Source organism: Hemicordylus capensis, chromosome 6, assembly GCF_027244095.1.
Source record: "Hemicordylus capensis ecotype Gifberg chromosome 6, rHemCap1.1.pri, whole genome shotgun sequence".
In the NCBI taxonomy this organism is placed as follows: domain Eukaryota; kingdom Metazoa; phylum Chordata; class Lepidosauria; order Squamata; family Cordylidae; genus Hemicordylus; species Hemicordylus capensis.
Window position 1 is genome coordinate 169,618,722 of NC_069662.1, and position 24,342 is coordinate 169,643,063.

Sequence of the window (24,342 nt, forward strand, 5' to 3'; positions counted from 1 at the left end):
CTGTTCCTCTACAAGGGTGGCTGAGGACACTGCGCCCTGCAAACTATATGGCAGCTTCACAGAATGGCGGGGGGGACTTCCATCTCGTTGCCGCCGCCGCCTCTGGCTGCAAAGGTGCTCCAGCTTTGGAGGGTTGGGTGGATGGAGAAGAGCCCAACAAGGCTTCCCAACCTTGGGTAACCTGATGTTGCTGGGGATGATGGGAGCTGTAGTCCACCACCTGGGAACCAAGGTTCGGCAGCCCAGCTCGACAGGGCGGCTGCTGCAGAGACCCCTCCGTCCGCAGGGGGCGCTGCGGCCTCCCCGCACACGGGAAGGCCAAGAGGCTCCCTCGGAGCGCCTCGCCGCCCCACGCATGCGTACTGCGGCCCTTTCCCATTAAGACCCGGAGTCGCGCATGCGTGCTGCCGCCCCGTGCGAGAGCGAGAGAGTGAGTCGGCTCCGGTGGGTCTCCCGCTTCGCCCCCCCATCCCCCGGGCTGCCCCGCTGCCCCTGCGCCGCCTCGGAGGCTGCCCGGCCCCGCGCCCGAGCTGAGGGGGCCGCGCGAGTCTGTCAGGGCCGCGCCGCTGCCCCGCCCCTTTGGAGGGGGGGGAACAAAAGGCCGCAGCTGGGGGGGGCGGCTGCTCGCCTGAGGACGGGGCGGAGGCAAGGGGGGCCTCCCCCTCCCCCGTCGTGCTCCTTGGGGTAAGCCCCCCTCCCAGCTGGGGCCTCCTCCCCCTTGGCGGTCTCGGGGGGGGGGCGTCGCTGCGTGGCAGAGAGACACCCTGGCAGCGCCCCCCCCATGCACAGGGGGAGCCCACGGGGCGGGGCTGGAGCGCCCCTCCCCCCGCGCACGGAGCCCTCCTCCTCCGCCCCCCCCGACGTGCAGAATCCTTTTCGGGGTGGGGGGGAGGTGGACTGTACCACCTCAGACTGCAGGTTGGGGAAGGCGGGCGGGCGGGCGCGGGCGGGCGCGGGCGGGCTCTTCCTCCGCGGAAGGCTCCCTGCAAGTGCGAATAAAGGAGCCCAGGCGAGGAAGGGCCCGCGGAGCCGGACTCCGGCGCCCTGAAAGGCTCCTTAAAGCGGGGGGGGGGAGGAGGTGAAAATGGAAGGGGCATCTCCCCCCCCCTGTAGCCTGAAGTGGTCCCGTCCACTCGGCCTCTTCTTTCTGCTGCAAGCCGGGCCCCTGGGCTGGGGGGGGGGCGGTGCATGTATGGAGGCAGCCTCTGGCTTCCCGGGCGGGGGTGGGGCAGGTGCTGCGGACCCAGGGAGGGGGCTCCGGGCCGGGTGAGCCAGCGCAAAGAGCGGCGGGGCGTGGGAGAGCTCCCTGACCTTGGAGGGGCGGTGCAGGGCCTGGGGTGGCGGGAGACTCCTTGGGTCAGTGCATGGCTGCTGGGGATGAGAGGGAGCGCTGCCCAGTGCCGAAAGGCTTGTCTTTTACTTTGACCCACGAGGCACTCACAGAGTCTTGTCGTCATGGTTCGGTTCAGAGGGAGCTCTGTGGGTCAAGGCTGCCTGCCGCTGAAGGGTCCTTCCGCGCAGGTCCGAGGAGATCTTAGGAAGGGCCACAGCTCTGTGGCAGAGTCTGTGCATGGTGCGCTCAATGCCCTCAGGTCCATGAGCCCAGGCCCGAGTACAGTGTTGGAGAGCGACCAGCATCCTCCAGCCTTTTCAGATGTGGGAACCACCATTAGCTCCAGCTGGCAACATGGGACCACTTTTAATCTTTGTTTTGGTGGCTTGACTTCCCTTGTGCCCCGGGTTGCCCGTCCCTAGGGTGATCAAATAGTAAGTGGTACATAGCTCTTGTATTTATTCCAGTGTCTTTGCGGCATTTCGATCCCACCTCTTTGCCAATACATTCAAGGTGGATTGCAGTGTAAAATAAGGACAATAAGAACCTTCAGGTAGCAGTTCTTATGTAATGCTGCATAATTGTTAGAACAACCAGGTGGAATGACTGCTGATGGCACAGCCTTAGGAGGGGAGGATCTCAGTGGCTTTTGGTCCCTCTGAGGAGGGGGCCTAGCTGCCTTGATTCTCCCTCATGCAGCCAGCTGAGTTGTGTAAAAGAGAATTGTGGCAGATATAGCTGAAATGCAACAGTGAGGAAAGCTGTACTTGCTGCAGCTTTTCTATGTAACCATTCAAGGTAAAGGAGCTTTGTCGTCTTTGTGTTTGCCTCCCTCTTGGTTTCCCTCTTCTCTTTCTGCCTTACTTCTTACCGAGAGAGGAGAGAGAGAGAGAAAGAATCCTAAACAAGAAGGGTCACATCACAAAAAGGAAAAGGTGGTTAGGTCTCACCAATGACATATCTTAGGTTGGAGGAGAACTTGGCTCACCTGTCTGTTGTGATGTTGAAGACCAGAATCTGATCTTCAGATTTTGGTTGAAGACTAGAATCCTCCTGGGTTAGATGCTTTATGTGCTCATCTTGATTTTGGAGGCTGCAGTTTTAGAGACTCGACTTGCACAGTGGGTAGCAAGAATGTTAATACTTCTAGTCCCCTGCATTTCATTTTTGGGTGCCTTGGCAATGAGATGTCTGGATTTGGTCCATGCAAAAACTTGGTTTACATGCTGGATTTGGTATACAATAGAGTGCATGGAAAAAAGTGATCTCAAGATTCATGGTTTTGTGACCTGAGGGTGCTTGGACAAGGGGAATGTTGGGTAATCTTCCAGGAAGCTGAGAAGCTGGATATGGAGCATAAACATGTATTGCAATTATCCCGACTCTTCCAGTAACTTTCTACACATGTAAGAATGCAAATAGGGGAAAGTAATGTATGGAGGGGCTTGAGAGGCCACCTCCAGATACCTCTAAATACCAGTTGCAGGGAAGCAACTGGGTAGAGGGCATGCCCTAATCTCTTGTTTGTGAGCTTGTCAGAGGCACTGGGGGAAATGGGATGCTGGACTAGATGGGGCCTGATTCAGCAGAGCCGTTCTTAGGAGAGCTCCTGGCTTGCATACCTGCTGTCTTCTCCCCAGATAACTCCTCCTTCATTGATTAAGTGCCGTCAAGTCGGTGTTGATTCTTAGCGACCAAATAGATAGTCTCTCCAGGATGGTCGTGTCTTCCACTTGGCCTTTAAGGTCAAGTGGTACATTCATAGTTGCCGTCTTAGGATTGGCTTAAGGACTTGGTGGCATAGGGTTGCCATTTTTCTCCTGCAGGTAGGTTCTTAAGAGCTCCTTTAGCTGCCCAAGTTGTGCTTATTTTCTCTGCCTTTATGCAGTTGTGTGCAGAGTGTACACAACTGTGTGGAGAAATGGGACCTACATCAGCAAGTGGGTGGTACTAAACATTTTTCAGAGCAAAATATTCCTAAAAGGAGTGGAGAAAATTAATTGTAGTGAATGTGTGGGTGAGAATGAGTCCTGAGTATTACATGAATGTGGCTGTCAGATCCCCGGTGAGGCTCAAAGCAGCTTATAGGCATAAAATGCAAAACACAAAATCCACCTTACTGCTTCTGGATGAGAACTTACTTGTGCCTTGGGGCCAAGGCAGACCACAAATCACAATACGTGGCATCAGTGGGGCACATTCTCTCTTTCTCTCCCTCCTTGTAAGCAGCCTCAGAGTTGCGACATGGAGCCCCGGCAGCCGGTGCCTTTGCTGCCCGAGCAGAGTTTTGCCAGAGATGCCAAGCAGAATGCAGCGGAACTCTCTCTGTGGACGGTGGTGGCCGCCATCCAAGCTGTGGAGCGGAAAGTGGATTCTCACGCCATGAGGCTGCTGAACCTGGAGCGGAGGATGGTGACCAACGAGAAGAAATATGTGGACTGTGAGAATGCTGTGGTGGATTTTGGCAACCAAATGGAGTGCAAGCTGAATGCTCTGGGCACCCTGATCCAGGAATATGGATTGCTGCAGAGGAGGTTGGAAAACATGGAGAACCTGCTGAAGAATCAGAACTTTTGGATCCTGAGGCTCCCACCAGGCTCCAAGGGAGAAACCCCCAAGGTAAGATGACTTGGGGCTGTCATTGTTATTGCCCTTGCTTCTTGTGACCACCCTGATGGGTACTGTTGTACTAATGGCCCTGTTCCTGAGAGTTTGTCTTGCTCTATTCTCTCTCTTATATTTTGAGTGAGAGGAGCCTGTGGATTGTTGTTTGTTCTTTCTCCAGCAGCATTGTGAAAAACTCCCCTGTGTAGAAGGGGTGTGGTGATTGGGGATTGCTTCTAGATGACCAGACAAGAGAGCTTTTGTCAGCTGGAGAGGAGTCGGCTCTTTTAGGCTCTGAGTGCCAGAAAGGACTAGCTTGTAGCCCATGGTTTGTGGAGTGAATGAGCTTGGGGTGTCTGCCTCCTCTCTCCAGTGTGGATTCTTCCCTCCTTGGTTGGAGCTGCATGGCCACTCATCTTGTCTGACAAAACCTGGTGGAGATGAAACACTGGTGGCTAAAGGCTGGCAGAGGAGGGTCCCGTGGCCTGCTAAACCATGGCTAAAAGATGGCCAGCATGATGCCTTCCCAGAACAATAGTTATGTGTCCAGAGGCAGGATGTAACGTTTGTGGACTTGTCTGTAAGGCTGGTGTTGTGCAGCAGCCAGGGTGGATAAAAATCAATGCTTTAAAATATATATATATATATATATATATATATATATATATATATATATATATATATATAAATAAATCAGATTTTATTTAAATCAGATTTTTTAAATAAAATGCTTTTTGAGAGGGGGAAATCTATCTAAAGATAGTTTTCTGTTTAAGATACATTATAGTCCAAAGGTATCCATCATGAAATAAGGATTAGTTTTTTAAATTATGTAGCATAAAGCTGTATATATGCAGTGTTTAATTTTTTGGTAAATGAATTCCATTAATCCATTAACAATGTCATGCTCTTCCAGAGGTTTCTGTAAGATTATTTTGGGCAATTTTTCTATCTAGGACCAAAAATGAAACCTTCATCTGGTTGTAAATATTAAGATTATACCAGCAAGAATGAGTATTTATGTAAAAAACCAAACCAAACCAAAAAAAACCCCATGATTTAAATCTAGTCTTACTGACTAGTGATTTAAATTAATTTGATTTAAATCAAATCCACCCTGGCAGCAGCAGAGCTGTGAGGTCTGATATGCCTTAATTTTTGCTGCATTCCAGCTTAGATACTATTTTTCAGAATACTAGTTGGCCGTCCTTTGTCTTGTATGTGTTTTACATTTATAGTATTCTGGGTTACTGGTGACAAAACCTCAATTTCCAGGATCATTTCCCTTGTTCAGGCTTTGGTAAATGTTGACCCCTCAGAAGTGTTAGAGGTAAACGTTGATCCCCAGAAAGTGTTGGTGGGTTTGTGTGTTTCCTCAGCACAGGATACATTTGGATGCTGTTTGTTTGCAGTGATTGAACTATTGGAGAAATTCCTTACTTGTCTCTTTAGGCTAACAGCAAAGATGAGTTTTCTTTGGCAAGTGGGGCCCTCAAGCCCTGGAAGTGATAGACATTGTTTGTCGTTTTAATAAAAAAAAACTTCTCCCTAACCTTCATAGTTGAAAAGAGCAATACAAACTGTGCCTGGTAGGATCCTCAGACAGCTTGAAGGACTGACTGTAAGAGCTGTGGAAGATAAATCATTGTCTAACTTGTCTAGACCCATTTCAAACTGGCTTCCGGGCTGGCTATGGGGTGGAGACTGTCTTGGTCAGCCTGATAGATGATCTCCAATTGGGAATTGACAGAGGAAGTGTGACTCTGTTGGTCCTTTTGGACCTCTCGGCGGCTTTCGATACTATCAACCATAGTATCCTTCTGGAGCACCTCAGGGGGTTGGGAGTGAGAGGCACTGCTATGCAGTGGTTCCGCTCCTACCCCTCGGGCAGGTTCCAGATGGTGTCCCTTGGAAACTGTTGTTCTTCAAAATCTGAACTTTTGTATGGTGTCCCTCAGGGCTCTGTATTGTCTCCAATGCTGTTTGACATCTACATGAAACCGCTGGGAGAGATCATCTGGAGATTTAGTGCGGGGTGTTATCAGTATGCTGATGAAACCCAAATCTATTTCTCCATGTCAGCATCATCGGGAGAGGGCATAACCTTCCTAAATGCCTGTCTGGAGTCAGTAATGGGCTGGATGAGGGATAACAAACTGAGATTGAATCCAGATAAGATGGAGGTACTCATTGTGCGGGGTTGAAACCCGGGAGACTATTTTGATCTGCCTGTTCTGGATGGGGTCACACTTCCCCAGAAGGAACAGGTATGCAGTCTGAGGGTGCTTCTGGATCCAAGTCTCTCCCTGGTCTCCCAGGTTGAAGCAGTGGCCAGAGGTGCCTTCTGTCAGCTTCAGCTGATACGCCAGCTGCGTCCGTTTCTTGAGATAGATGACATTAACACAGTGTTACATCTGCTGGTAACCTCCAGACTGCATTACTGTAATGAGCTCTATGTGGGGCTGCCCTTGTATGTAGTCCGGAAACTACAGTTGGTTCAGAATGCGGCAGCCAGGCTAGTCTCTGGGTCATCTAGGAGAGACCATATTACTCCCGTATTGAAGGAGTTACACTGGCTGCCGATATGTTTCCGGGCAAAAGTCAAGGTCTTGGTTATAACCTATAAAGCCCTAAACAGCTTGGGCCCTGGGTATTTAAGAGAATGTCTTCTTTGTTATAAATCCCACCGCCCATTGAGATAATCAGGAGAGGTCCGTCTGCATTTGCCACCGGCTCGTCTGGTGGCCACTCAGGGATGGGCCTTCTCCGCTGCTGCCTCTAGGCTTTGGAATGCGCTCCCTAGTGAAATAAGAGCCTCCCCATCTCTGACACTTTTAAAAGGTCTTTAAAGATGCATCTGTTCACCCAGGCTTTTAACTGATACTGATTGTTTTTAATGTTGTTTTAGAATATTGTTTTTAAAAAATTTAATTGTTGTGTTTTAAATTTCTTGTTTTTATTTTTAACTCATGTTTTAATGTTTTTATCTTGTTGTAAACTGCCCAGAGACGCAAGTTTTCGGTGGTATAAAAATATGCTAAATAAATAAATAGCCGAAAAGGTACGAAAACGTTCAGAGGCCTGCCCCTGAACATGCGCCGCCCCCACCCCAGTGATTTGGCTACGTGGCTGTGAAACATCCTGACTACTTGTGGGGAAGGTGTCGGTAATGGATTGTTTAACATGCCGTGCAGTTTCATTTTGAGAGAAATGAAAAGTCAGTCTGGACTGGGGGCAAGATGAGGTAAAAGTAGATGAGGGAGAGACTTTCATATTGATTTGAACTAGCCAAGTGGATCTCTGGCTGAAAGTCTCTACTGGCTATTAGCTGGAAAGGGCAACTGGCCTGACTTTCAGACTCTAAGGAGCCAACAGGCAGATACTGTTAGTGGCATATACCTGCCCTGTTGAGACCAGAGCCTTTTTTTGTAAATGTATGTAAACCAACGCATGTCCAAAACCATGAAGACAAGAAACGTTGCCTTAAATACAGTCTGGAGGATTTGTAAATCCAGACTTTGTCCAACTGACCAGCCTCTGTGTCTATGTCTAATGGCAAGCAGCAAGCTACGAAGCAGAGTTGGGCCATGTTGTCATGCAGGGCGGCTATGAAAGAAATTTACTCCGTTCCCACAGGTCTTGCAGTCTGAAGGCCGCTCTGGGTCATTTGGAATGTAACGTGTGTGCAGTTAATTATTGCATTTTTATCTTACCCCTTTTCCAGAGAACTGGGGGGCAGTGCCTAGATCCTTTGGGGTAGGTTAGGCCAAGAGAGGTCGTGACTGCCCTGCAGTCACACAGGGAGCTTCATGGCTGAGCAGGAATATTGATTCTAGTCCAGCTCTACAGAGACCCAGCTGGCTCTCAGTTGCTGCTCACTCTCTGGTGTGGGGTCCAGGCATCTCCGCCCCCACCCCCAGGAAGTCCTTCATTTTGGGGACACTATGCATTGGGGTATCACAGTGGGGAAGCAGCTTGCCTAGGGAGCAAGAGGCTGTTAGGTCGAATCCCCACTGGTGTGCTTCCCAGACTGTGCCTAGTAAATATATATTTGCAGTTGCCTATATCGGGCAGCAGCGATGGAGGAAGGTGCTGGAGGTGGATACGGCAAAGGCATCATCTCGTACTGTGCGGCAGAAAGGCAATGGTAAACCCCTCCTGCATTCTACCCAGAAAATCACGTGGCTCTGTGGTCACCAGGAGTCGGCACTGACTCGGAGGCACAATCTTTCCTTTCCTTTATGATTCTGGCAGGCTCAAGCCACACCATCTGGTCTCCCCAGCTTGGGGGTTGTTGTGACTTGGAGTGTGGCTGCACAAGAGTTGCAATGCCTCTTGGATATGAGCCGTCTGTGTGCTGCTGCCCTTGCTGATGTTACTTCCTAGTTCTTTGTTTACAATGTGCCATCAACAGAATTGGCAGTTTGCAGAGAAACAGACACACCAATTCCTGCTGTGAGCAGTTTCTAGAATACAAAGTTGACAGAGGAGAGGGTGGTGGTGGTGGTTTGGTAAAAGGAAGAATCTCCTCCCACTCATCATCATCATCATCATCAAGGAGAGGAGAGCTGGTCTTGTGGTAGCAAGCATGACTTGTCCCCTTAGCTAAGCAGGGTCTGCCCTGGTTGCATATGAAAGGGAGACTAGAAATGTGAGCACTGCAAGACATTCCCCTCAGGGGATGGAGCCGCTCTGGGAAGAGCAGAAGGTTCCCAGTTCCCTCCCTGGCAGCATCTCCAAGATAGGGCTGAGAGAGACTCCTGCCTGCAACCTGGGAGAAGCCGCTGCCGGTCTGGGAATGAAATACTGAGCTAGATGGACCAGTGGTCTGACTCAGTATATGGCAGCTTCCTATATTCCTATGTTCCTATCATCATCATCATCATCATCATCATCAAAACTTTATTTTTTAGCCGCCCCATTAAAAAATTGTTCTCTGGGTGGCTCACAACACAGCATTAAAACATAAAATAAAAACATAGAATATATTAAATCATAGCAGACCAATGTTATGGGGTGGGGGGAGGGGAGGGGTGGGGTGGGGGGAGAAAATACAATACAAAGCAATTTTAAAACTCTTTTAAAATCAGTTTAAATATCAAATTTAAAAGGCCTGAGAGAACAAAAAAGTCTTTACCTGGCATCTAAAAGAATAAAAAGATGGTGCCAAGCGAAACTCACTGGGGAGGCTATTCCATAACCAGGGTGCAACCACTGAAAAGGCCCTCTCCCTGGTAGCCACCCGCCTCACCTCATTTGGCAGGGGCACTCAGAGGAGGGTCTCTGAAGAAGATCTTAAGGTCCAGATTGGGAAATAGACGGCAAGGTGCTCTCTCAGTTAACCTGGTCCTAAGCCATTTAGGACTTTAAAGGTTAAAAGCAGCTCTTTGAATTGGGTCTGGAAATGGACTGGGCACTGGTGTAATATGCTTAAAACGTCCAGTTCCAATTAATAATCTTGCAGCCCTATTTTGTACCAGCTGCGGTTTCCACACTGTTTCCAAAGGCAGCCCCACATACAATGAAATGCAGTAATGTAAGTGAGAGGTTACCAAAGCATGAGTAACTGTGGCCAAGTTATCTCTCCAGGTAAGGTCACAGTTGGCATATCAGCCGAAGCTGATAAAAAGTGCTCCGAGCCAGAGAGGTCACTTGAGCATCAAGATGTCCATCCTTCTCTGAGAGAACTGTATATGGGAACTGCAACTGGCTAATCTCGAGATGGGGTGTGGGGAAAACCTTGGTCTCTGTCTTGCCCTTTCCTTACCCCTCGTTTCCACTCTGTGCAGTGTGGAATGGGTGTTGCACTATTGCGTTTGAGCAGGGACTTGCTAGGCTTTGCCAGAAGGGCTACACTGAGGACCAGATTCACTGTGAACTACTTGTTTGGGTAATCCCTACATGTTGGTCAGGAGGGGAGCACAAGGGATGGTTGGTGAGTTTGCTTGTTGGGAAGAGTGATCGTAGGAAGCACAGCCAGTCAACCTCTCTGCTGCAGCTGAGGAGGCGATGAGGGGCCAGCAGTCCTGTTCTGCTGGGGTGCAGACTGATGGTTGGTTGGAATGGGAAGGGGTTCGGCTGGCCCTCCTGTTAGAAGGTCCAAGTCTGTAACGGTTCTGATTCCAGGTGCCTGTGACCTTTGAGGACAACACGGTCTATTTCTCGGAGCAGGAGTGGGGGAACCTGGACGAGTGGCAGAAGGAGCTCTACAAAAACGTGATGAAGAGCAACTACGAGTCGTTGGTCTCTCTGGGTAAAGATTCTTAGCAACTCACTGATTGCTGACGTGAATCTTGAAGCCGGGTCCAATTTGTGTTTAATGTCTAGCTAGGTTTCCCCCAAAGCCTTTGGATGGTATGCTGGTGGCTCCTAAATGCTTTCCTGGATTGCTGCATGATATTCCCCCTATGATGGGCTCAGTGAGTGTACTGAACCTGGAAAACAACCATGATGAAGTAGGCGTGGGTTGGCTGTGGAGAAGTAACTTAATAGACCACCTCATGGGTGTTGTGCAGTGGCTGAGAGATGGAGCTGTGGATTGGGACTTTCCCATTCTTGCCTCGCTAGGTGGCAAGGGGTCTCTTAGGGTCTCCACCTTGGCTCCTAGCTGCCATATGGGGAGAATGGTGGTGGTAATGCTTACAGGGGTTACATCAAGATAATGCCTGTGAAGCGCTTGACACACTCAGTGCCATCTAGATGCTAAACAGTAATATTCCTTGAGTTCTAAGGTTGGGAGGTGGCTTCATGAGGCCATTTGTTAGAAATTCTAATTAAGAACCTAATAGTAATTCCAGTTATTTCCAAGGGACTTGGAGTAGCTAAAAATAACAATAAAAATAAGTATGTATAACAAAACAATAAAATTAACTTTTAACATTGCTATCTTGCTTGACTGGAATGTTTGGGAGGTTAAAGTTCAGGCGCATGGTTTATGTGTAATTTAAATCTGAAGCCACTTCATCCCAGTTTTCTTTCTTCAGTTATGTTAAAGTCTCAGGTGATTTGATCATGTCAGTTTTGCAGAAAATCCACAGTGCTTTTGCCTGGTGAACCTGGTGTTTGTATATGCCTCATGTAGCTGGAGCTAGTCCTTCTGACAGAATGAATGCTAGTCTGAAAACTAGTTTGCTTTGCTGTTGCTCTTGCCACATGAGAACATCTTCAAAATACCATATTCTTCATCAAGTGAAACAATTGTTCTAAGCATGTCTCTCGGTGGGGGGGTGTTCCAGTAGTGGCCCTGCAGCTGTGGTTGGCCTGCAACTCGCATCCTCCCCAGTCACAGTGGTGAGTAGCCAGAGATGATGGGGGTTGTAGGCCAACAAGAGCTGGTAGACAGTCCCCCCCACCCCCCCGGTCTATCTCTTTGCAAGTGTATTTGGTAACCTGTTTGACAAAAATGTATTGGTTTTATCCAATTGCATTCAAAAGTTCCTTTTATCCAACAGTAACAGGAAGATTGAACTGAAATACATTCATTCATGTTCCCTCGCTATTCAAGCTCACAATGCTCTTGATGCCCTCTTGATAGGATGCCATTCCCCTCTCCCCACTGCTCTTATGCTTGGAAGAGGCACTCCCTCCACCTCTAGTCCTTCTGTTGGTCTCCTTTCCCTGTTTCTCCAGCTCCCTTGTCAGCAAAGACTTTCCTGAACACCCCTAGTCTAATCATCCCTATACCTCCATTGCTTTTTCCCTGCTCAGGGTTCATTTGTCTGTCTTTGATTTCTCTCTCCACCACCTTCACATTCAAACTGAGCCATCTGTAGACTGTACAACCTCTGAGCGGGGCTCATGTCAGTTCTATGTAGCCCCTAATTTACTACATAAATGTTGACTGGGAATAGTAGGTACCAACAGCATCCCCCTTAATCACAGCCAATGTTGCTCACAGCAACATGTGGGCAGAAGGAGTGTTGTGTCCTCTTTCTCCAACAGACTATGCCATTGCTAAACCTGACCTCCTGTCCCGGATTGAGCAAGGAGAGCATCCCTGTGAACAAGAGGAAGAGGAGGTCTCCAAAGAGAGGGAGATTTCTGAAGAACCCAGCCCAGGTAAGAAGCCAATGGAACATTGCTTTGATCAGCCTCGCCCACCAAAGCTGGTTGAGAAGTTTGAGTGATGCTCTCTTACTGTCCTTTCTAGTTTTTGAGTGTGATCATTGTCTTTCCTATCCCCACCTATTCTATAACTTCAAAATATCAAAATACCCAAAAGATTTACCTCTCTCTATGAGAGATGGCCTTGTTAGGATTCCTATATTTGGTCTAACAGAAATCCATCCTGGCAAGGGGCAACAGAAGCTGGAGTCGTGGCCCAGCAGAGAGAAGCCCATGAGCCTGTGCTAGTCTTTGTACTCCCAGGGTGGAGTGGTCACTCTGGTGTGGTAACTGTGCAGAGGGGCAGACTGCTTTGAACTCCTCTGGAAGGTTAAGCTGGGACAGGGCTTCCTGAGCTTTTGACGTTGGGTGCAAAGTGTCTAGAAATGTCCTCTTGTTTGTCTCCCCAAACAGAAGCACTGGTTTTTAGGCCTGGCCTGGCCTGTCAGATTGGGGGAGAAAATGTGCATGCTAGCAACCAGGAGAAAGCTGAAGGAAGGGCAGCCCCAAGTGATTCTAGTGTTGGTGAGTGTAAGAGGACAGCAACCGGTTTGCTTGGCAGGTTCTTCAGAGTTGATGGGGAACCAGATTATTTCTTCAAAGAAAATGTCTCTGGTACAATCCACTTGGGGGTGGGGGAATCTTGTCTGGATTTTTCTCATGTGTTGCATTTTTACAATGAAATGTGTTGAAAATTGCAGATGTCAAGAGAGAAACAAGAGGATATAAGAAAACGTTATGTTTTTCTAAGCTCACTGACTGATACATATATTTGGTTGATAGATTTTCTCTGAAATGGTGAGGGCAGAGGAACTTCGGTGCTCTGACTTGTCATGTGGTGCTGCAAAATGTCTTGCTCTGGTTTGTTGCTTTGTAGGAGGAGTCTGCTGCCTCTCAGAAAATATGTAAACCTCTCTGGCAGAGTGTGCCCCTGCTGAGGTGCTTCCTAAAAATCTGCATAAGAACCTAAGAGCAGCCCTGCTGGATCAGGCCCAAGGCCCATCTAGTCCAGCATCCATTTTCACACAGTGACCCACCAGGTGCCTCTGAGAAGCCCACAGGCAAGAGTTGAGGGCATGCCCTCTCTCCTGCTTTTGCTCCCCTGCAACTGGTATTCAGAGGCATCCTGCCTCTGAGGCTGGAGGTGGCCCACGGCCACCAGACTAGTGAATTCGTGAATTTGTCTAGCCCCTTTCAAAGCCATCCAAACTAGTGGCCATCACCACACCCCATGGCAGATAATTGTGTAGATTAATTACATGCTGTGTGAAAAAGTACTTTCGTTTGTTGGTCCTAAAATTCCTGGCCTTCAGTTTCATGGGATGACCCCTGGTTCTAGTGTTGTGAGAGAGGGAGAAAAAGGTTTCTCTGTGTCCACTCTCTCTACTCCATACATAATTTATGCACTTCTATCATGTCCCCCCGCAGTTGCCTCTTTTCTAAACTAAAAAGCCCCAGTTGTAGCCTTGCCTCATAAGGAAGGTGCCCTAGGCTCCTGATCATCTTGGTTGTCCTCTTCTGTGCCTTTTCCAATTCTGTAATGTCCTCCTTGAGATATGGTGACCAGAACTGCACCCAGTACTCCAAATGTGGCCTCGCCATAGATTTGTACAAAGGCATGATAATACAAGCATTCTTATTTTCAGTCCCTTTCCTAATGCTCCCTAGCATGGAATTGGCCTTTTTCACAGCTGCCGCACACTGAGTTGACACTTCCAAGGAGCTGTCCACCATGAGTCCAAGATTTCTCTCCTGGTCAGTCACTGACAGCTCAGACTCCATCAGAGTATATGTGAAGTTGGTTTTTTTTGCTCCAATAATGCATCACTTATACTTGCTTATATTGAACCACATTTGCCATTTTGCTGCCCACTCCCTCAGTGGGCAACATTTGGAGTTCCTCACAATCTGATTTGGATTTCACTATCCTAACTAATTTAGTGTCATCTGTGAATTTGGCCACCTCCCTGCTACCCCAACTTCTAGATCATTTATGAATAAGGGAGCCTGATAGATTGCTACATATATTGCTGTTGCAAGAGGGAATTGTATGGTCCAAAATTGAACTGCCGTCTAACTGCTTCTCTCCCCCCACCCCACCCCACCCCGCCCCGAACAGACTATGGGATTGCTGAGTCTTCCTTTGGCTCCCAAGCAAAGCGGGATCGAGAGCTGAACCTTGAAGGTCCAGGGATCTCTGAGGAAGATGGGCTGCATGCCAAGCCAAGTACGGGTGAGTTCTGTGCCTGGCAGTTGGATTCAGAAGCGGAGGAGTGGAGGCGCCTGGGGTGGTGAATGCGTAAGATTAGCGACCCTTCAGCCTCTTCACTTGGGCCCCGAGACCAGCCCAGACAGAGCATGCTGCCTTATTTAGTGTTGCTGCTTGAGGCCTCCCTCTTGCTGTACACAGTTTCAGGGCCTGAACCTGTAGCCAACTGAGGCCTCTCATGGATTAGCTGCCGCCTCGTTCTGTTGGGTTGTGCGTTGTGGGATGTGTGGGTGCAGGAGGTACATTCAGGACTTTGCTTTCTGCTCTCCAAGGAAAAGGGTCTCCTGTTTAAGACTCTGCTGATCTATTTTATTGTCAGTGATCTTGCAGTAAAGCAGGAGACACTTCAGACTGGCCAAGGTGCACAGACTACTTCATGCTTGTGAGTCTCATGTGAGAAACTCTCTACACAATTGGATGGTTGACCTAACTCTTGTTAGCAGATCTGGACTGGCAGTACACTTTCCAGTCCTGCCAGTCGGGGCCCTTGAATGAGAGATGCTGTGGACTGAGCTTGTGGCCAGCCTTCACTCTTACCCAGACACGGGGCGCCCCCGACCCAGTCACTCTTGACCTCACGAGAACGGGAAGCACCACATACCAAGGGGGAGGACGGGAGTCCAGGAAGGCAAGACAGCTTGGTGTGTGGCTTTAGCCAGGCTGCTGTGCCCCTCCATTGCATCCCAACACCTGCGTGTCAAGCCTTTCTGCCTTGGCAGTTGGTTGCTTGCTTTTTCCTCCCTCTGTGAATTCTGTTGTAACGTTCAGGTGTCCTCCATATTCCCCACCCCCACCCCCGCTGCTGGTTGAAATGCTTCCTACTCTGCGATTTTCACAGTGGTATTTAGCCAAACGGTCTAGAGGTGCTGCTGCTCTCCCAGTCCTCAAGTGATGCAAGTGCTCTTCTCCTCGGTACTGTCTCCCACCTTTCCAAGGGTGGCTGTTCAGCTGGCTGGTCTGAGTTTGGCGCAGATGTGATTGTCCCAGAGAGTGTGTTTGGGCTGGGACTGCTTGTAGGAATACCCAGGGCCTGGCCAAGCGGGGTTTAGTACTCAAGGAGCAGGGCTGCACAGGGCTGCCTGAACTCTGCCCAACCGGACTTGTCAGTCTGAGGCCAAGAAGCACCAAGGGCTGCAGCGGGAATTCACAAATCCATGCCAATGAGACCTGGTTTCCCTAAGTCAGATGGGAAGGGCCAGCATGTATGCAGCACCCAGAAGTCCTGCACAGCCCCCTTCCAGCTTCTGTGAGCTCTTGTGATATCTCTGAGGCCTTTTGAAACTCCTCTCTGCAGCCAGAAGGCCTTGGTCCGAAAACAAAAATGAAAGCTGCGGTTTCCAGGTTGGCAAGTTCCGTGCCAGGTTTTGAGTTCCCTGCTGGCACAGTGAAATCATGGGAGTGGGGGTGCAGGATGTCCTGTGTGGACGGGCATCTCTGCTGTGGTCCTTGTTGGCTGACCTGCGAATTACTACTGAGCTTTGGCATGGTCTTATCTTGCCCTTCTTACAACCACCCTGGCAGTCTCCTCTTCTTGGTGGGGGTCTTGGCCAAAGAGTCAGTGCCTTGCCTTGGGCTGCCAAGCAAGCCTGCAGCCAAGTAGGGATTTGGACCTCCTGGCTCCAAGCCCAGCACTTGGGTTGCTGGACCACAGCTCTGGATGTGGTGGCTCCTGAGCGAGGATTGCCGAGAGTCTTTGGAGGGTTGTGTGGCTGTGGACGTGGGCAGGGGGAAGAGGCTGGTCTGCAGCCCACGTGGACAAAGAAATGGGCTGGGAAGGAAAAGGAGCAGAGCAGACTAGCGAGGCGACGCTGAGAGAGGGAGAACACACAAGCCCTTCGTGCAAGAGGGCTCTGGCTCCCGAATGGTTCTCCTTTCTCGCTTGTGTCTGTCCGCCTCCTCTAGCTGCAGCTGCTGCCAGGTGGAGGAGAGCACTACTCGCATTTCCATGCTTTCCTTTGCTCTTTTGAACGCTCTCTTCCTGAAATGCACCAGAGTGTGGCTTTCTTGGGGGTGGGGACAGCAGGCATCTGTCTTCTGATCTGAGAGGATAGTAAATGAAGTCCACAGGACACCTGGGTAGGGCTACAGTCTAAACTGAGTGGGCGTGAAAAGGATGCTCTTGAGTGTGTGTCTCTCTGTGTGTATTTATTTATTTATTTATTTATTACAAAGAAAGCCTTATTGGATAAAGGACTTGGGGCTCAAGCACGGGGAAAGAGAGCAGGCCTCTTCTCTGCCTTGAATGCCCATCAGAGAATGCCGACTAGGCGATTTCAGCTTGAGCCATGGTAACAGCTAATGACATGTCTAGGGTAGAACTCAAAGCAAGGCATAATGGGGCTTGTCAGCCCCCACAGTTCTTTCTTTGAAGCCAATGAGGAAACACGGCTAATAGAATGTACGTGTGTGTGTGTGTGTGTGTGTGTATACACACACACTGCCGGACGGCACCAAAGGAAGAGTTGCCTTGTGACCCTTTGAACGTGTGGGATGGCACTTCATTACTGAAAGTGGAAAAGAGACTGAATCCTTGCAGTGCAGGACAGAGGAGCTGTGCTAGTCAGGACCGCCTTGTGCAGTGGTCAGGCAGAGACATTCTGCGAAGTGGGCTTCTACGCAGCTGCTCCGGATCCTTCTCCTGACTTGGTTGGTCAGTGGTAAAATGCAGTCGTTTAACAGTCCTCCCTCTGAACATGTTTTAGCTCCTCTGTGTTGGTTATAAAAACAGTGTTCAGAATGTTTGCTCTGGACAAGCATGCACAAACCTGTTTTCTTTCCATCCACCAGATGATGGGCTTGCCTTCAAAGCAGAAGTCCTCCAGGCTCAGAGAGTGCTCTGTGAAAGCTTGGGACTGCAGTGCACCGATGGAGCCGTACTCCACAGTCCCCACCCCGGAGCCTCCATCGGGAGTCGATACAGCTCTCTGGTGCACCAGAGGCGGCATTCAGAGAGCCAAGTGGACGAGGCTATGCCCAGTGAGGGAGGCTTGAGTGGCAATGGCCCCATGGCGACCTACCAGCGTGACCGCCCAGGCGACAAACCCTTGGTGTGCCCTGAATGTGGGAAAAGCTTCCGGCTGCAGAAGAGCCTCTTGCTTCACCAGCAGAGCCATGTCGCGGAAGGCTGTTACAGGCCGCAGTGTGAGAAGAGCTTCACTTACAAGCAACAGTTCACCCTACATCAGCGCATCCACACAGGAGGAGGAGCCTACACGTCGGTGGCGTGCGAAGAGACCTTCAAGCAGAGCCACAACCTGAAATCGCTCCCCCGGGTGCCAGTGGGCGAGAAACCCTACAGCAGCACCAAGTGCGTGAAGACCTTCAACCTCAAGTCTGCCTACAGGCAGCACCAGAAGAGCCATGGGCGGGAGCGGCCCTACAAGTGCAGCCGGTGCCCCGAGAGCTTCTCTCAGAAGAAAAGCCTAGTCACTCACCAGCGGCTGCACTCGGGGCGCGGAGGCAGCTCGCTGGCGTGCCTGTACTGCGGAAAGAACTTCAGCCACCCCTCGGATCTGGTCAGGCACCAGCGGATCCACACTGGGGAGAGGCCCTACCGATGTGGAGAGTGCGACAAAAGCTTCACGCAGAAGCAGCACCTCCTGCAGCACCAGAAGATCCACCTGCGGGAGCAAAACCGGCTGATGGGCACTGCTGTCCGGGAAGCCCTTCTGGACGCCATCTTCATCTAAGCCCCTCCTTCACTGTGGCTCTGCAGGGTTTCCCTGATGTGGGGATGGGGTGTGGGTGTGGGAAATCGACTCTTACCTCAGAAATGGACACGTCAGGCTTTGAGGGAGCCTCCCAATAGCTTCCCTCCTCGCCTGGAGTTTAGGGTCCTGTAGACTTGCGTACTTGATAGCAATTTGAACTTTCTTTCTTTCTTTCTTTCTTCCTTCCTTCTTAAAAGGGGTTGTCTAGAGATTGTTCAGAGTTCCTCCAGCAGTGGAGCGGGTAGTAGCAAATGGCTTCTGGAATTGTATTTTCTGTCTTGCTTGGAGTGTACAATACTGTAGCTGTCCCTCCCCAGTATTGCCTCGTGACCCTGAACTAGAGAAGGTTTTACGCTGGGATACTTAAGGTGGATTCCTGAAGATGGTCTGGGGAAGGTGCAACCTTTCACTTTTCTGTACACATGGACTTGTCCAAAAAGGAACACTTTTATATATTTTCTGGATTTTTTTTTGTTTTGCTCTGTGGAAACTGAAAAATAAACTAGAAATGTGAAAGAAAAAATGGGCAGAGTGTTCTGCTTAGTGAATGTTTGTTTTTCTGTGGAAATAAAAACTTCTGGGCAGATGACTATATTAAGTGGTGGTTTTTTGGTGGGGTGTTTTTTTGTTTTTTTGTTTGTTTTTTTGGGGGGGGGGGTTGCATCTTGGGATGGCAAAATGACTTAAACTCTTTAAAGCTGTTCGAAAAAGTTCTCCACTTGTTATCATGTGTAAGTACTTAAAAGGAGCTAAGCACTTCATACAGAATATGTGAGGAGTCCCAGCTCAAAAGTTCCCAGGTAAAGTAAAGACAAGGCAGAATGGGGAGACCCTCTCAGTCGCCCACCAGCCTTTCAGCTGCATGTCCTTGCCTTCTAGGAGAAGCAGCTGGAAGGGGCAGGATTCAGCTGTGTCCCAGAGAGCTTTTCCAGAGGAATGTTGGCTGTGCGCTTATAGGGTGCCATTGAATTCCTCCTGGATGGTGTGGGCTTTCTGGACTGCACCATGCAAACGGGGGTGAAGGTGCGGGTGGTCTCTCCACTTTGTTTTCACTTTCTGTAAAGTAGAGAATGTCTTTGCCTCTCAGGATGGTGTGAGGGGAAAATGAGGCCAGGCTGGTCTACACAGGCAACACATGGCTGCCTTTACAATACAGTAGCTTTTCGAGTCCACCAAGAAAACCAGCATTGTGTTACTGTTGGTCAGAGAGCTCTTTTTCTTCTCACCAGAAAAGGGGGTGTTATCCAAGAGGAGGAGCACTGAGTAGGTGTTCCTTCATTGCCTGAACAGCTCTGGCAGGCAGCAGGCAATAGACACTGGGACCATTCCTGTCACCTTAAAATGCCCTTTCTCAGACCTCTCGATGTTGTGTGTGCACATGCTTTACGGAAGATCTGTTTTGACCTTTTGTGGTGGGGGGCACCTTTTTATTCAGCTTGTAAATTTATATCCTTGGGTAGTAAATGAGCAAAAAAAAAAACCCTGTAACTAGGATGAGAGAGTGCACAGTTGTGCCACCAGATGTTGGACCTGGAGAACGGTGACGTCCATTGAGAGGCGGGGAAGTGTTTAGGTTCTTGTGGCTGTGGAACAGGGTTTAGAGGTAGTAGCCAGAATCTGGGGAAGGCACACAAGCAGAGAAGGGATTGAGAAGTGTTCTGTGTGGCTTTAATGTCTGGTCCCATTGCTATTCTAAGGGCTACTCCTTTCTGCCTCATCTCCTTCTCCACCCTGGCTATCTTAGCTGGACTCTGGCTGTGCCCTTTAACATCCCCAACTCTGACACACACCTGCCAGGACATTAAAAGCTCTAGGTTTTGTGAGCCAAACTTACACACTTCCCTTTCCCACACAAGTGCCCTCTGCTTGTCCACGGTTTTCCTTCTTGTTGAATAAGGCTTCTCACCCACAGGCTCCCTTGCACCCACGATTGAATGTTCTTAAGAGCATGAAAGCTACACAAGTTTCCCAGGGCGCCTTTTGTGCTGCTGTTTGCTACCCTTCCTCTTCTGCTAGTGGTAGAATTGTCCCATATTAATTCTTGAAAATATATAACTTGGGTGTGCCTCACTGGCTGCTTGCACTGAATCTCAACTGCTGTTCTCTTGTTCACTCACCCAGGCTGGAGAGATCCTTCTGGAGCTCTTCAAGAGTCAGCTTGGGATTTTACCATTCTGAGGAGCATGGTGTGGCCTGCCAAGTTGGTGACCTCCTGATTAACCTTTTGATTCCCGGTTGTTTATGGACAAGTGTCACATTTTTGTTTGAGTAGCTTAATGTCCTGTTAGGAGACAATGGCCACCACTCTTGTTTCTTCACAGGCAATACCTTTTTTAGACCTCCTTCTCTGTACTTGGTTATAAAAGGATAACCTACATTTCAGGGGTCAAGGAGGCTCAGCACAGAAACTGGTTCTTGGGGAACCTCACCATAGGCAAGTTATCCAGACCCAGTCTAGCAGGTGATGGCTGGCTCTTTCTCTAGTATGACAAGTTTAAATAGATTTGACTAACATGATCCAATTCTGACATTGTGTGTTGGATTTGAGGAATGAGAGAAAGGTTGAATATCCTGAAGTGTCAAATTTATTTGCTAGATTGTGCACAAATATCTAGAATATGGTTGGTTGGGCAGAATCTGGCAGCTCTGGATCTTTAAAAAAAAGCTTTAGGTCTCATGACAGTAGTGGAAAAACTGCACACGTCAGCATGTTCTGCTAAAGATAATGGTCTCATGTATCGCTCACATCTGCCATTGCAGTACAGAAGTGCATATTTAGGAAATTGGTTCAAGTTGGTCCTGAGAAGTTGAGCTTTTAGGAAAGGGGAAAATCAAGTTCTTATCCTTTTGTTGATTAGATGGACTTAAAAATATGTAGCTGAGACCTGTCCAGCTTTCAGGACCTGGTGGTGGTGGTGTACTTGCAGGGGGCTCAGTTTTCCTGTGGTGAAAAAGTGGGGCCCAGTGGGGATTTACTCTGAAAGCCTCTAATTCTGTGAATGGAATGAAGCATGCAAATTGGCATTGCATCTTGACCAGTCTGAGGCATCTAGTGCAGAGTGTGGGTGTGTGGGTGCGTATGCTCCCCCACTCACCTGTCAATATTTGCATGCTGGGCATGATGGGAGAAACAGTCTTCTGCTCTGTTCTGTTTCAGATTCTGATTTGGGGGGGCTCCATGTTCTAGTGATGTGGGGAGGGGCTCAAAGACTTGTTCTTGGCTATCACACAGATTTCTGAAAAGTGAGTTTAAAGAGTATTTTGTGTAATAACCAGAAGTACATAACAATCATAGTCCAGATATGAGCAACTGCTAGATCGTATTGATTGATAGGAGCAATAGCCATTTTTTCTTTGCCCTCTCTCTCACCTATTAGATAATCAAATTAAGTCCGCATAATGCTTCCTGCACACCATCTCAAGGCTGTTATCAGCTGCAGATCTTGGGGACTTCCATCATGCCCACACCTGTGTGCTTTGCTGTGGTGGTTTTCCTTAGCACCCAGCCTGAAGAAGAGTTCTGGAGAACTCAAAAACTTGCTTTTGTGGGGATCTAGTTGGTGCTGATAAAGATCTTACCATACTCTAGCAGAGCGAGGCATGCTTCTGATTGATAATCCCCACATCCCGCCCAGCCCCCAGGTGTGACGTGCAATGCCTGCCTTTTTCTGTGTGTGAATGGAGCAAAGAGCAGTATTAATACTTGATAGTTCAGTGCTTTTATTTTTCGCCCTCCCCAGCCGTCCCAACGGATAAGAAGTTTCTGACCAAAACAGAGCGAGGAAAGGATTGTGAAAGCCTTGAGCCGTGGATGCCATCCGAAGCGCCTAGGGAAAGCGTCCTCCGAGATGAAGGTTCCCTGTGCTCAGAGGTGTGGCTGGCAAACCCTAAAGGAGAGCCTCAAGATCTCAGACCTGCTGAGCAGCAGCAGCAGCAGCAGCATCGGGCAACAGGGCCTTTTGCATGTCCAGATTGTGGCAAGAGCTTTGGGTTCCAAATCGGCCTCCGAGACCACCAGAAGAGCCACAACAGCCTTGCACCTCCAAGGTGTTACCCATCCTCTCCCCAGAGGAGTGAGAACCGCCTCATGCACACACTCAGTGGCCAAGAAGAGGAAATGAAAGGGAGGCCCCCCCTTGCGCCAGTGGGAGAGGGTGACTGGGCTTGCCCATGGTGCCAGCAGCGCTTCCGGCTGCAGGTCAACCTGCTGATCCACCAAAACAGCCACCTGGAGGCTGCGGCAGAGTTGAGTGGCAGAGAGAGGCTAGCCTGCCGCTTCTGCAACCGCTGCTATGACCGCTCCGACCACCTGCTGCGCCACCAGATGACCCATACAGGGGCCAGGCCCTACCAGTGCCCTGCCTGCGAGAAGAGCTTTGTGGACAAGAGCAAGCTGACGAACCACTACCGCACCCATACAGGCGAGCGTCCATTCCGCTGCACCGCCTGCGGCAAGGATTTCATCCGCCGGCACCATCTTGTCAAGCACCAACGGACCCACACACGCGAGAGGCCCCACCAGTGCCCCGTCTGCCTGAAGGGCTTCATGCAGAAGCACCACCTTCAGAAGCATATCCGCACCCACACAGGCGAGAAGCCCTACAAGTGCAGCCGCTGCCCGAAGGCCTTCTCCAGCAGACAGCGCCTCCTGGAGCACTGCTGTGCGTCTGCACATGGAGGAGCACCAGAGGGTGTGGGTGGAGGCTTGGCCCTCTGAGGGGGAGAGAGCCCCCTCCTCTTCAGTGCAGATCTACCTCCTCGTGAGTCTGATCTACTGCCTCTAAGGTGCGGTATATGCTTGCAGCAGAATGAGATGGTGGAACAGACTTCTTCCAAAATGTTTGGAATATCAAGGAATTCTCTGTCAAATTCCATTAATCTAGGGGTAAATAGTTTGGAAGCATTATCTTTTCTTGTTTAGGAGATGTTGTGTAAAGCTTTTTTTAAAATTTCAAAATGTTTCAACTGGTTTAATAAGAGCCATGTTGTTTCCCTTTCTTTCTTGCATTCCTTTGCTCTTCTCTCAGATAGTAAGCACAGAGTAATTTTACATGGTGCTGCCTTAGACCCAGATCATGCAACAGGAAGAAATGTTCCAGCCCTGCTTGCCTGACAGTTGCTAAAGCAGGGTAGCATTCATAAAGGTGGTTCCCCACCTGCCCTCTGAAGAGGTTCTGTCCATTTGAATGCCTCCAAGCTCGACCCGCATAGACCAAAGCCATGCCTACTTCCCGTGTGTTCAAAAGTGGCTTGCAAAACAACTTCACTGTATCCCAAGTAGCACACTCAGCTGAGAGCACCCCACAGACTCTCTGCTTTTCCCACAAGTTCAGCAGCACAGAACAAGTTGCAGAGCCTTCACTGCTGCTAGGATGTGGCAAAAATACCTGCTCTGCAGCTTAATTCTAGGTGAGCAGGATAAAATACGGAGGGGGCTAGTTGGAAACACAGTAAGATTGGAACTCGCACCCAGCAGCCTCATGGAGACTTGGCTCTGCTGTCCAAGTTTTTAGATATGGGCATGGAAAGGGGCTTAGATGGTGCTTTTAACACTGCTTTAGAGAGTGTTCTGAATGAATGAAGATCCTAAGAAACCTCAGAGGTTACCACTGACTTCTGGAGAGCTTTCTGTCTGTTGTTACTGGCCCCAGAGGAGCTGAAATGAAGAATTGGAATTAAATATGGCTGGGGTATCCTTCACCTGACCTGGTTAGGGAACTTTCAGCATGGGTTCCCCCAAGTGGTAGTGGTTGGGTTTGGGGATTGAAGTGACACTTTGGAAGGAGGTGTGACATTTTAACCTACTGGATTAATGTAAGCCTTGTTTGCAAAGGTGGTTGTGTGCATGTCAGCCTGCAGGAATGGGTCCTGACTTGCAGTGTGCAGCCTGATTCTCTGTCTACTCAGAAGTAAGCCTGCAGAACTTAATGGGCCTGGGAACCTAGGAACTATGCTTAGGATTGGAGTGTTTGACAACTGGCTGCTAGAATGCTCTTGTGAGACATGGAGTCCAGTAAAGCCCTTTCTCTCCTCATAGCTACAAGGCCCACAGTGCAGGAGAGTCTCTTCTCCACTGAAATTCAGCTGTGTGGCACAGAAGGAAAGCTGTGTGGCACCAAGGTGGGCGAGCCTTGTGGGAGCCTACAGTGTATCTGAGGAGATCTGCATTTCACGAGTCCTCTCCACACAGAACTGCATCTCCATGTTGCACCAGAGTCCACACACTGGGATTCTGAAATGATCTCTTCATGCTGATCTGAGTTAAATTTAATTTGGAGTTGGGCTGGATCTCCTGTTACAAGGTTTAGGTGTATTTTCTCTTT

The 24,342-nt window shown here is 49.5% G+C and overlaps 1 protein-coding gene across 10 annotated transcripts; it reads left to right on the forward strand.

The window, feature by feature from the left end:
• The first annotated feature begins 331 nt into the window (after positions 1 to 331).
• Positions 332 to 23,017, forward strand: LOC128329137 (zinc finger protein 777-like). Of its 10 annotated transcripts, none has more exons than XM_053259699.1 (7): positions 332 to 444; positions 3,563 to 3,952; positions 10,064 to 10,190; positions 11,879 to 11,995; positions 12,455 to 12,565; positions 14,160 to 14,273; positions 21,760 to 23,017. In XM_053259699.1, the coding sequence occupies exons 2-7, from the start codon at positions 3,578 to 3,580 to the stop codon at positions 22,734 to 22,736; spliced, it is 1,821 nt and encodes a 606-aa protein (XP_053115674.1). In that variant the 5' UTR covers positions 332 to 444; positions 3,563 to 3,577; the 3' UTR covers positions 22,737 to 23,017. The 10 variants fall into 10 exon arrangements, with proteins under 10 accessions (XP_053115674.1, XP_053115673.1, XP_053115672.1 ...); XM_053259698.1 differs by having other exon boundaries at positions 388 to 430; XM_053259697.1 differs by having other exon boundaries at positions 391 to 430; positions 3,560 to 3,952.
• The last annotated feature ends 1,325 nt before the right edge of the window (positions 23,018 to 24,342 follow it).